The 12,764-nt window shown below is 40.3% G+C and overlaps 1 protein-coding gene across 5 annotated transcripts in view; it reads left to right on the top strand.

Moving 5' to 3' along the window:
- Positions 1-12,764, top strand: part of LOC139466842 (serine-rich adhesin for platelets-like) — a 70,124-nt gene that overhangs the window by 48,433 nt on the left and 8,927 nt on the right. For 3 of the 5 annotated variants that reach the window (XM_071248560.1, XM_071248562.1, XM_071248561.1), the window contains 2 exons: positions 9,484-11,005; positions 11,771-11,877. In XM_071248560.1, the coding sequence (XP_071104661.1) occupies positions 9,484-11,005; positions 11,771-11,877 (1,629 nt within the window). Of the gene's footprint in view, positions 1-3,771; positions 3,835-8,059; positions 8,139-9,483; positions 11,006-11,770; positions 11,878-12,764 lie in introns of those variants that run through there. The other 2 variants (XM_071248563.1, XM_071248564.1) reach the window with 2 other exon arrangements.

Genomic DNA, 12,764 nt, shown 5'->3' on the forward strand with positions numbered 1-12,764 from the left:
GAGCTGGGAAGGCCATTGTTGGTACAGCTTGCTGCAAATCCACGGCTGGGATTGTTAATATACTGGATGGGTATTGGAGGTTCAAAGTGTGTCACAATTTTTTGCGATGCACAAGGCCATATTGTGAAACACATCACAATATATTGTATAATTCTAAATACAGAAGCAATCTCACTGTATGACCTGAAGTCTATAATCAGAACAAAACAAGATGCTGGTAGAACATAATGTTTACTCATTCAACACGTATGCAGCCATCTAGGGGCCCCAGATGCACGCTCATGGTCAGTGACGGTATTCGGCAAGTGTATAACATTAAACACATGATAAAATTCACTGTTTAATATCACCCAATATACTGAGCATGAAAAAAATGATATTGTGATAAATATCGTGGAAAGAATTAACCTCAATTTGCCGATATAAGTTAATATCCATTCATTGATTGTCAAATTTTGTGGTAAATGAGTTAGTCAAAGTGTTGTTATACATCAAGTTTTAGTATATCTGGCCACCTATGAAGTTCCCAGTTGTTAAATGTTTAGAAGATGAAATTTATCAAGTGTCATAAGAGTAGAAGAAATAAGACAAGGCTCTTGCACTCGGACAAGTGGGACTAATGTCATACTATCACAATAGAATGTTTGTGTACACTAAACAGGCTGATTTCTTTCAAATATACAGCAAGTTGTTTCATAGCTTAATCTTGTTGTGATGGATACGAGGGATGCATAAGTGTTGAGTAGGATTCAGGATGAGAGGGTACGCACATTCATGGATCCATATCGTTTTCTATAGATTTGGCCTGTTTTACAGCAAAATTTGTGCATTGAAACCTTGATAATTCAGACTGTACCGTTTCTAGCGTAATTATTTAAATTAATGTACAACAATAATTTCCCTGTAATTTTATGTAGGTGTACCAAACAGTACTCTTGAGGAAAGCATTGTCTCCAGATCGCAATCAGGAGAGGCATGCACACATGCACGTACATGCACGTGCACTTGAATGTGGCACTAAACCCCATTTCACCTGACTTCACTGTAGGAGGCTAAGGCTTTACTCCACACAAATGTGCATCCAGTGCACACAAGTATTGATATTGGATGCAGAAAAGGCATACACTGCATCCCGACGGATGCACAATATTGTTCATTGTACCTTCAGCGCATCAAGAGCCGTTATAGGTGTCTGTCATTTCATCCATCCATCATGACCACTGTCCACATGATCAATGATTCATTCCAGGCTCTGATGTTATTACCAAAATGTACAGTACAGCACAGCACAGCACAGCACAGTACACCATTTCATTAGGACCCTCATATTGTTAGCCAGGATCTTCTAAATTCATTATCGGGGATTCTGAGGACTGCCATTTTTGAAAATCATTGTAAAAACCTGGAGACTAATGAAATTAACTTGATGCTAAGTCCCATTTCACCTCACTTCACGTCAAATGATATTATGGCGTTGATGTTCATTTAGAAACAGCTGGGATATCACTGTTATGAAAACCAATAATTGTTCTGAACAGTTATGTTGAAGTGTTATCATACCTAAATGCACAGATATGGAAAACATGGCAAATAATGACTATTAGTTAAATGCCAAACACAATGCTAATGATTGTATTAGTGATATATTTTGACAGGTGTCATCTGTGAATGTGAAAATTAACATGGTAGCGTTCTTGGTTTGTTGTTGGAAATAAATATACTGAAGTGAAATCTATTATTGGTAGAAGTTGTTTCTCAATTAAGATTGAATATATTCACTCTCAGAAGAATCGTTTAATTAATGGAGGCCATTTGGTATGCTATTTTTCAAGATATTATTTAATGTTTTGCGTAACATCATTGATTACATTTAAAATATCCACATTTAGGACAGAAATCCCAATTAAGGTTTTAAGAAATAATTAGTAGAGTTTTTAAAACACAAGTGAAATGGAATAAGCAATTTTTACCCAAATACATGCTAAAATACTAAAACTGCAAAATAATCTGTAACAATTTGTTTACATTTCCAAGTCTAGTGCAGTTCGATCAGATTCCCTAGTTGGGATTTTGATTCAGCTGACTTGCAATAATACATTAGACAGATGTTCACCACCCTGCTTCCCCTAAAGGTGGTATGGACTCTTCCAGAAGTAGCACAGTGAGTGATAAGGCACTCTGCCATCAGTTGGGCTGTCATCAATAGCACTGATGCTGTGTGGAGCTTCATCAAATACTTACTTTTGATGTAAGCATTGTTTGTACCAGCACTGTGGGGAGCTTGTGGCATCTTTCGACTGATGCATAGAGACAAGTGTGAGACCGTTGGCTAGTTTGTGATGCTCTACCCCTACTTGGTCGTAGTCCATAGTCAATTCATATGAAAAGATTATGTTTATATTCAGCATTTAATCAAAGACGTATCTCACGTCTGTGATTTAATCAAATAGGCGTTTATGAAAAAAGTGACTGAAAAATCTTATGTTGTTCACAACAGTAACAATCATTTTTTTTAAATCAAGTAACTTTATTTTATTTAGGTATTTATGAAAGAAATTGCTTGAAATTTAGTGGTATCATTCTTCTTTACAATTTATTTTGTGGCTTCCTGATCTGAGAAATTGGATTAGAAATCTGTAATTTAACAAGGAATAACATGATTTGACCTACACAAAGAATACAGGATTTCAGTCATCAGTCAGTTCCCCAGTCATCAACAATCAGAGAGACAACGGATGTCAGACACCATGCACACATGACTCACTTATTCACTGACTCATGCCAAGCTGTGCACTGTGTCTCATGTTGTGTTGGAGTGCACAATTCTTTAGGCCACATCTTTTCTACTCTGTTTTTTGGTTTACAGATTTTTGGCTAAAAATTCAGGTTCGTAGGTCGAAAAAATAATCATTCTTGTCTGCCTCTGGCTGGGCAGGCGGGCAAGCTCGGAGGGAGGGAGGGTGTGTGGGTTTACACTGTTAATAGCTGTCACAGGCGAACCTGTTCAACATTGTCACAGGCGAACCTGTTCAACATTGTCAAAGGACACCCTCAAATAAAACTCCCAATAACTGTTTAGCAAGTAGGCTTTGCATATCATTTTAATTACCGGTAATACGTTTTATGCATAAATACTTGCTTGCAATAGATTAATGTTTAATGAAATACTGACTGTTTGAAAGCATCCACCCTCTTTATAGTACCTTATGCTAAAACAAATCAGCAGGCTAAAGGCTAACCAATATTCCAGCCATGTCACCGAGAGTATACCAAGAATAGTCTTCACACATTGTACATGTAGAAAACAATTTTCCTTTAATTATACAGGCTGACTTAAAGACCAGAAACCAGCTTGATCTGGTCACATGGTGGAAATGTTATAAAACTAGGAACCTATGTGAAACCGAAACCAGAGCATCCTGTATACAGTAATTCTGAACCATACACAGCTGTCATTTATATGGTACTTCCTTTTTAGTATTTACTACTTTTTTATCTCCTTCCTAGGGGTTGAATGGACAACATTATGTAAATAGTACACAGACCTAAATAGATTTTAGACATTAGGAAGTAGGTATATCTTGCTACAAAATTTAAACTCTTGCTCATGTCTTATCTACAGTCCACTGAAGCTGAACGATCTGACGCTTATGATTATGTGAAGCTATTTTTAGTAACATCTTCGTAATGGGCCACCCCACAAGGAAACAGTTGTATTTATTAGAGATCATTGTGCGACGATATCAAATGTAAACTTGTGCCGTAGTGGAACAGAAAATGTCTCGATATGTTCTGAAGCTTAGGCTTTCTCTGCACTCTGGAGGAAGTTGTCAGGTAAGGAGTATAATATATAGTGGGTTACATCAACTGGCTTGAAACAGGCAAGGTTTCCTGTTCACGAACTGACAATGCTGCTGGGACATGGAGTTTGGACACTGACAGACAGCTGTACTCTTTCAGGGGGACAGAATGGGACTGATTCAGTGATTTGTCTGGACCTGCTCAGAGGCCGATATTTGCCCCTAAATCTGCAGCTAATGCCAGTAAATATCCCAAATTGTAATTACAAATTTACCTTTTCATTTCATATAGTAATAACTAATGTTATACTTTGTACAGGCAACTTGTATTTCCCAGAGCAGTTGGAGCAAATAATGATTTTTTTCCAAAATTGCCTGCCAAGGGCATTGTTGAAATCCTGGATAACCCCAGTCATTTCATAATTGTGATCATTCTTAATGTATATTTTATTTAAGTATAGGAGTGACATGATTAAAATTTATGGCTCAACTATTTTGTTATATATCTGCCAGTAAAAAGACTAGTTTTAACCTGAACATAAACATAGTAAGCTCAGTAAGTCCTGTGAAACTGGTGATCAATGTTTATGTAAATTGTTCAAATTAATTAAATATTTAAGAGTAAGTATTCTGTTTGTTGTTGCACAGTCAGTATATTAACCCAGTTCTGTTTATACATCCTGTGAGGGGGGTGGCTTAGACGAGATGCATTAGGGGCGTGCAGCAGCTTTATGTTTATGTGTTGATAAGTAGGTCATGTCCAGGTATAATATGTATCAGGTGTGCCTGGTTAGCACCTGCTGTGGGAGCCCAGGTAGGTACACTTTGTAAACACTGCTACCAAACTACACGTCAGTACAGCTGGGAGGGACCACTTCTGGGGACACTGGGGAGTTAAGTAGCTACCTAATACCCTAAGTTGGACACTGTACACAGATAGACTGACAAGCTGTGTGTGTGTGTGTAGAGGATGGACAGGCTGTAGGAGTGTGTATATGAACGAGCATGTGACACGTGACTCTAGTACCAGGTTCCTCCTTCTCAACTTGCACATACTGTCTGACGTGTTGGTTAGTGCAAATGTTTGATAACTGCGTGAGTGAGTGACTGAGTGAGTGAGTGAGTGAGTGGGTGGGTGGGAGGGAGTCAACAAGAAATTAATTCCAACCCATGGTTATAAAAATATTCCCGGGCTGCTCAGTTGTAAAACATAACTACCGTATTCGACGTAATAAGCGCCCACGGCGATATTTTCTAATATATTGGCTAGTGAACAATCCCGATAAGCACCCCTTCTGATTGATCAACGTACACAAGACTTATTTATTCGCGTATGATACTCACTTGTGGGTTATATGCACCCTTAATTATGGGCAATTAAATTCTGGAAAAATATATCTGTCATAAACATTTCAGGTTGTCAGCATAAACCACGAAATTTATCCTTTAAATAATATTCTAATAAGAGCCCCCTATTTCTAATCTTGAGAGTGCTCTGGGCGCTTATTACGTCGAATATGGTATGCATGTTGCTTGTTCAGTGTCACAATAAGATATGTCTTCCTTCTGAAACTTCTGGGCTAATTTCAGTACAGTTCTTGTTTTGATTTATTAAATGTTGTTATTTGTGATATATATCACAGTGTAGCCAAATTAACCCATCAACAAGAAATACAGGAGTAGTCCTCTCTCATCAGGGTAAAGGATGGCAGGGTAGCCGAATGGTTAAGTGTTAACTCATCTGAAGATCCAGGTTTGATTCCCGCATGGCACAATGTGTGAACCCTTCAGCCTTAGAAATTCACGCTAGTCCTCTAGCCCGAGACTACTAAAATGTGCTGAGGACAAGTATAATCTAGTGTTGGTGGTCCTCTGGGGGCGGTATCTCTGAACCAGTTGTCAATGTTTCAGGTTTGCTTCAAATCAGAGCTGATTAAAACTGATAATGGAACCATAGTAAACATTTTTGGTCTTTTTCAAGCAGGACTAGCAACAAAAGTAGGTGTAGTGTAGGTCTGGGACGGGTAACTCGGGTACTCGAGTCGGGTCGGTAGTGAGTGGGACCGGGACACCCACAGGACTACCTGGACCCGTGGTTAGTCATGTGATATATAGTTTAATGACAAAATTGTCTAGAATTGCATGAATACACCATAGGTCACGAATGTTGACATTTCTTCCGAACTGTTCACACATTCCATATGATAGTGTACCTGAATACTTTTTGCCAGGGCTCTGGTCAAACAATTCCCTATTGGACATTTTGTACCCTTCTCTTGAGACCGGTAATAGGGGGTTGGGTACCCGGGTACCCGGGTAGTAAATTTGGACTCGTCACAGCTCTAGACCAGTGAAGTAAGGTTGACATTAGTCATCTGGACTAGTCTTAAAAAATCGTATGTCTGAAGGTGCCCTATTCATCTACTCACTCATCAGGGTATGTGAATGATTCTAACTACCTGCCTGCTTGGTTGGGCAATGAGTGAGTGCGTATTGTTTTACGCCATTTGTAGCAATATTCCAGTAATATCACTAAATGGGACACCAGAAATGAGCTTCACACATTGCATCCATGAGGGGAATCGAACCCAGGTCTTCTGCATGACGAGCTAACGCTTTAACAACTAGACTACCCCACTAGAGCAGCAAAACGTGTGTGCCCATTCACTGATAACGCCATTCAGAAACAACAGAGCAGTGTATTCTGTTCCTAGGCAAATCATTTCAAGACGACAGGTGAGATGTGGTGAAATGGGGTTTAACGTTGCATCAAAGATTATTGCACTTATATGGCGACATGCATGCATGTGTGTGTGTGTGGCTGCTTGTACTAGTCCAGACTGATGCCGATTTATAGTGCTAGCTCACTGAGATACCATGCCGCAGTTTAACATGAATACCCCACACAGACACAGTGTACTGACTCCGAGCCGACCAGTCCTTGTTTTAGCCCCTTAATGCCGAGCGCCAGACAGGGTAACAACAAGTACCATCTTTTAATGTCTTTTGGTATGACACAGCTGGGGATCGAACCCCGGACCTTCCGCTGTCCGCGTGGACGCTCTACCACGAGGCCATGTGGGTGGTCTCAAGATAACAGACACAAGAAAGTAAATGGCCTGTGATCATAGAAACATATTCAAAACAGAATGCATAAAAATTCAGGATATTAATTTTGAAAATGCTTGTTGATAGATGAAAACATTACAAGCAATCTGTAGAGAAGGATTAATTTTGCCTTCTGTATTTTGGGATCTTTGAAGTTCATAAAACCAAACATTGGTCTGGTCTAACGGTAGGCTGGAACAAGTCTCTGTTTCCAATCGGATTTGTTTGGGTTTTTGAAATACTTTTTTTATACCCCCGAACTTTTAGGTTCGGGGTATATAGTTATACCAAGGTTCTGTCCGTCCGTCCGTCTGTCCGAAAACTTTGTCCGCGCGATTTCTCTTAAACTATTCAGTGGATTCATCTCAAACTTAGTACATATAATCTGTGTCATATGGAGGGGTGCAGTCAAAAAAACAACATTGTTTTTATCAATTTTCCCTTTTTTAATGAATTTTTCAAACCCCAACCCTATCCATTTTCTAATGAAACAGAGTGACTTCCATCACGCATCTCACACAGTGCAAGTTGAGCTGGATGGACTGCTTGACACACTAGGCGGGTCGGGGGTATTAGTGAGTCACACTCACTTTTGCCCTTGTTTTGTATTTTTTTCAATGTTTACATAAACACATATGATCACATAGTACAATGGTTTGTTTAATAATAAGACTAAGTTCATATTGAGGTAAGTTCTTAAGTGCTCATCTAGAGATGAATCGATGGATGATACAATGGTTACTTTTATTGGTTACACCAGAAGCGTAACATTTACCTTGAGGGCTAAAAATCATGTCATATGAGTTTCTGCTCGTCCTTGGAATGTCCCGAAACCTCTCTTGACGTTATTGTTTTAAACAATGTTTCCATTCTATTGTTTGCTCGTACTTTGTTTCCTTGTTGGTTTAATTACTAGAAGACATTGTTTACATGTTATTGTCTGATGACGATGGCTCAAGTCTGGCCTCATGGCGGCTCCATCATTCAATGAGAAAACAATTGGTCAGCCTATCCTACAGATAACACCATTGAGTTTGGGAAGGATGTGTGTGAATGTAGGCCATTGACCTGTGACAGCTATTACGTTGTAAACTGTTGTTGACAAGCTCCTCTTCCTTCTGTGGAGAGGCGGAGTGTTCGCACAGTTGGTACATGAATGGCCAATGACGCAGATCTCGGCTTGTTACTCTGAGTTTGTTACTCTGCGTTTGTTACTCTGTGTTTCTGGAGGTGAGTAGGATTTGTTTTCAGTCTTGGTTCATACAGCCTGAGGTGTTCTTGTCTTTATCTTGTATATTTACACATCTTAGGTCAAACTTATCAATGTAGGCCAATCTTCATCCAGATTGCTCAATGACTTTTTGTTATATATACTACTCAAAAGAATTTAAGGAACACCCGATTCTTTCATATTACTATAGTTAATGTGTCATGATAAATTGTGTTCACATGTCGGCCATTAGTCCCAGCATTCAACAATTGTCGCCATCTCGTGGTGAAAGATTTTGCTGAAATGAAGTCAAAATCTTTTGGTTGGGATCTGAGTTCAGATATCGTTACCTCAGGATTTTACAAGCCAGATTTTGTAAGGTGGTATGCTGTCTCATTGCTATCCAGCTCTACCATGGCATGGACAATGTGTGTTGCAGGGAGTGTTTATTGTAGGCATGGACAATATGTGTGTTGCAGGGAGTGTTCATTGATGATATTGATGATGTGTGTGTTGCAGGGAGTGTTCATTGTTGATATTGATGATGTGTGTGTTGCAGGGAGTGTTCATTGTTGATATTGAAGATGTGTGTGTGGCAGGGAGTGTTCATTGTTGGCACTGACAATATGTGTGGCAGGGAGTGTTCATTGATGATATTGATGATGTGTGTCTGACAGGGAGTGTTCATTGATGATATTGATGATGTGTGTGTGGCAGGGAGTGTTAATTGATGATATTGATGATGTGTGTGGCAGGGAGTATTCATTGATGATGTGTGTGTGACAGGGAGTGTTCATTGATGATATTGATGATGTGTGTGTGGCAGGGAGTGTTCATTGATGATATTGATGATGTGTGTGTGACAGGGAGTGTTCATTGATGATATTGATGATGTGTGTGTGGCAGGGAGTGTTAATTGATGATATTGATGATGTGTGTGGCAGGGAGTATTCATTGATGATATTGATGATGTGTGTGTGACAGGGAGTGTTCATTGATGATATTGATGATGTGTGTGTGACAGGGAGTGTTCATTGATGATATTGATGATGTGTGTGACAGGGAGTGTTCATTGATGATATTGATGATGCGTTTGTTGCAGGGAGTGTTCATTGATGATATTGATGATGTGTGGGTGGCAGGGAGTGTTCATTGATGATATTGATGATGTGTGTGTGTGGCAGGGAGTGTTCATTGTTGGTATGGACTAACTCATCCACAAAAATGAGAGAGAGCCTGTTTGTTTGGTGTTGGAGGGGATACCGGTATTTGGAAGTCCTCTTGGAAAACAATGCCACAACTTTGAAAAATGACTGTTTGTCCATGTGAAGATGCTTGTTGTAACATGAACTGTTTTGTCTCCAGGGATCCTCTGACGGTGCTGCCAACGCGGACATGGGAAATGTTGAGGGCGGGAAAGTGTGCCCCCCATCAAGTCACGACGACTCAAATTACGGAGTTGCTTTTTCCAAGAAGTCTGACAAGTGTGACATAACACCAGACTATGACTCAGTCAGGATGCGGAGGAAAGGTCGGCGACAGTCGTCGCTGAATTCAGACAAGGACTCGGCCATTGGCGGTGCGTCCGAGCTTGGTCAGTCCTTCTACAGTGACGGCGGTATTAACCGCGACTCTTTCTACTCTACATGCACAGCGGAAAGTGGCTTTGAAAATATGCCTGATAACTTTGATGATGCAAGCAGTGTGGGTGAAGGCTACACATTATCACGATATCCCTCTCTGAGCCAGTCCTTGCAGGTCAACTTCAGTCCTAAATCCCTCAATAATAAAAATAGACAATCTGCTGATGTTTCATATGGATCAGACGAAAAGTCTGGTATCACCATTCAAAACGGTGACACGCTAGACCACAGTAGCATCTTATTGACGCCCCCATCAGAGGACGAAATATCGCCATCACACTCACACCTTTCTGGTGATCGGAAAAATCTATCAGACAATACTACTGGACATTTGCAGGTAGATAGATCGGACAAAAGTCATTCGTTAAGTGCGGAATATGATGCTTCGCTAGAGATTTCTGAATCATTACAAAGCTACAGTGGAGGGACGGGGAGTCTGGGGGACTGGAGTTGTGATGAGGAGGAGCGGGATACCATGTCCCCCCTCCCCATCATCCAGGAATCTTTGTCAGACTATCAGTTCAAACAATCGCTTCTCCAGCGACTCCGAGAGTGGTCAAGTTTCTCTGTAGACGACAAATCCCGATCACCCACTCCCGAGCGTTTGACTGTGTCTCGGACTCTCAGGAGAAGCCGAAGCTTAGATAGGACTATGTCGGATGTGTGTACTCCTGATAGTGAGCTTTTTGACAATGAGTTGATAGATTTTAGTGTCCATACTACCAAAAACTTAGAGCATATTGAGGATGAGCTTCAGGATATACAGGATGAGTTCTCAATGATCACGTCGCAGCTCTCAGACTTGATACATCGTGGGGATGAACCAGAAAAGAAGCCAAAAGAACATCGAGAGAGGAGCCCAATGGCCAGACGTGCGTCTGAAATTGTTCACAGAGCACGTACAAGATGGGAAAGGTCGCCAAGTCATTCGTATTCCGACTCGGAGCGATCGTCTCGGGAAGGTAGCGTGGAACTAGCCTGGGACCTTGGAGATATTGGTGACGATGAACTACCTCGAACTATGAGGAACAGAAGAAGGTTCCGGGCCAGACGACAGAACACGCTAATTCCCGAGGAGCAAACTGATGGTAGTGAACTTAGTCTCTCGTCTTCGTGTGACAGCTCCCCGTTCAAGATGGCCGCCGATACTAGTGTAGGGCAATCACAAACAGACCTATCTGATGGTGACTTGGAGGAGGACAGTGTGCCGGGAGCCATCAGTCAACCATCACAGCAAACCAAAAGTAGGTCAAGGCTGTTATCATTCTGTATGATTGATTTACAAATTTTGTCAGTTGTTATGAAAATTTAATTACAAAAGTTTTTAAAAAGTGAAATATAAAATATAATTGTGAGGAGAATATTCTTTTATTTCAAAAGTTAATAAGGGTTACTTCCCTCACCTTGTCCTCCTATTTTGTATTTTTTTGTCATGATGAGAAATAATATTACTTTTCTTAAAATAGCTGCATTTGTGAGAGTATGATTTTACACTGCTTTTAGCAATATTTCAGCAATATCATGATGGTTGACGCCAGATATGGGTTTCACGCATTGTACCGATTCGGGTTAGCTGCATTCGATTTTTGTGAAAATTTTCTGTTGGTTGGTTAGAGAAAAGCGTGTAATAAAAAAACAAACATTTTCTATATGATGCTACTTGTGGATGTTTCACAGTTATATTTATGAATGATCAAATAACGGCAAAATTTAAAAAGTCCTAACAATTTTTTGAGTAACTTTCCTCCATTAGTGTGGGGCGGTAGGGTAGCCAAGTGGTTAAAGCTGTTACTCATTATGCCGAGGATCTGGGTTTGATTCCCTACATGGGTATATTGCGTGATGCCCATTTTTGGTCTCCCCTGCCGTGATATTGCTAGCACATTGCTGAAGGCTCACTCAGTAACTCAATCACGCTTTCATTGAGTGATGTGTGTAGATTTCACTGTCAGGTTCAGAAATATTTCTCTCGTACAGAGCATTAACTGTTCTTGCCTTTTTTTTTGTAGGCAAACCTCGGGGGAGATTAAAAAACATCAGTGGCGAAGTGAACATTGAGGACTATGCACAGAGAGAATGGCAGGGGGACACGCCCAAGGCCAACGCCATCAGACAGGTAACAAGGGAGATAATCGGCACACAGTCATAGCGGGTTCTACACACTTCTTGATAGTTTCTCACGGTACATTATTATTATGACCTTAAAAAACTTTATTGTTTGTTGTTTAATGCCACACTCTAAAAATTCTAACAACATGACGGCAGTCTGTAAATAATCGAGTCTGGACCAGACAATCTGGTGATTGATATCATGAGCATTGATCTATGCAATTGGGATACGATTACATCATCCAAGTCAGTGAGGCTGACCACCCGATCCCGTTAGTCACCTCTTACAAGCATAGTCGCCTTTTACAGCAAGCATGGGTCCTTGAAGACCTATTCTATCCCGGATCTTCAGGGGTCTCTGACATTAACTAATGGAATAACAGTTGATATGTGACTTGTTTTGTATTTCAATTTTTATCTTCGGCTGAGACATATTTTAGAACAGTCTTTGTGCATCACCTTTTTAGTCTGCGGTTTGTCATCAAGGGAGGTAATATATTAACAAAATTGTTAGGGAGGAAGATGAGAAGATTTTGAATAGTTACTTTGTAGCATCATTTCAAAATATCTTTCATACATATACTAAAAGGGGGCATGGGTGGCCCAGTCATCTAAGGCGCCGCGATTTGCTGTGAAGAGTTGCATCCCTTGGGCACGCCAGAAACCTAGGATTGTGGGTTCGAATCCCGGTTCGCCCCGATTATGTTCCTAGGTTTGTCAGCACCATACCCATGCTCGTGGGTTTCACTATTATCAGTAAATAGTAGTTAGTGGGCGTGATCTTTTATTTGCAAATGCAAGAAAAGATTGCTTAATTATCCAATCAAAGACCATGGAATCACTTGCAATGTATATATTTTTGGACAAATCATCAAAGATTAAGTGCTTCACATA

This window comes from Haliotis cracherodii, unplaced genomic scaffold (assembly GCF_022045235.1).
Source record: "Haliotis cracherodii isolate W230 unplaced genomic scaffold, xgHalCrac1.p SCAF_19, whole genome shotgun sequence".
Taxonomy (NCBI): Eukaryota; Metazoa; Mollusca; class Gastropoda; order Lepetellida; family Haliotidae; genus Haliotis; species Haliotis cracherodii.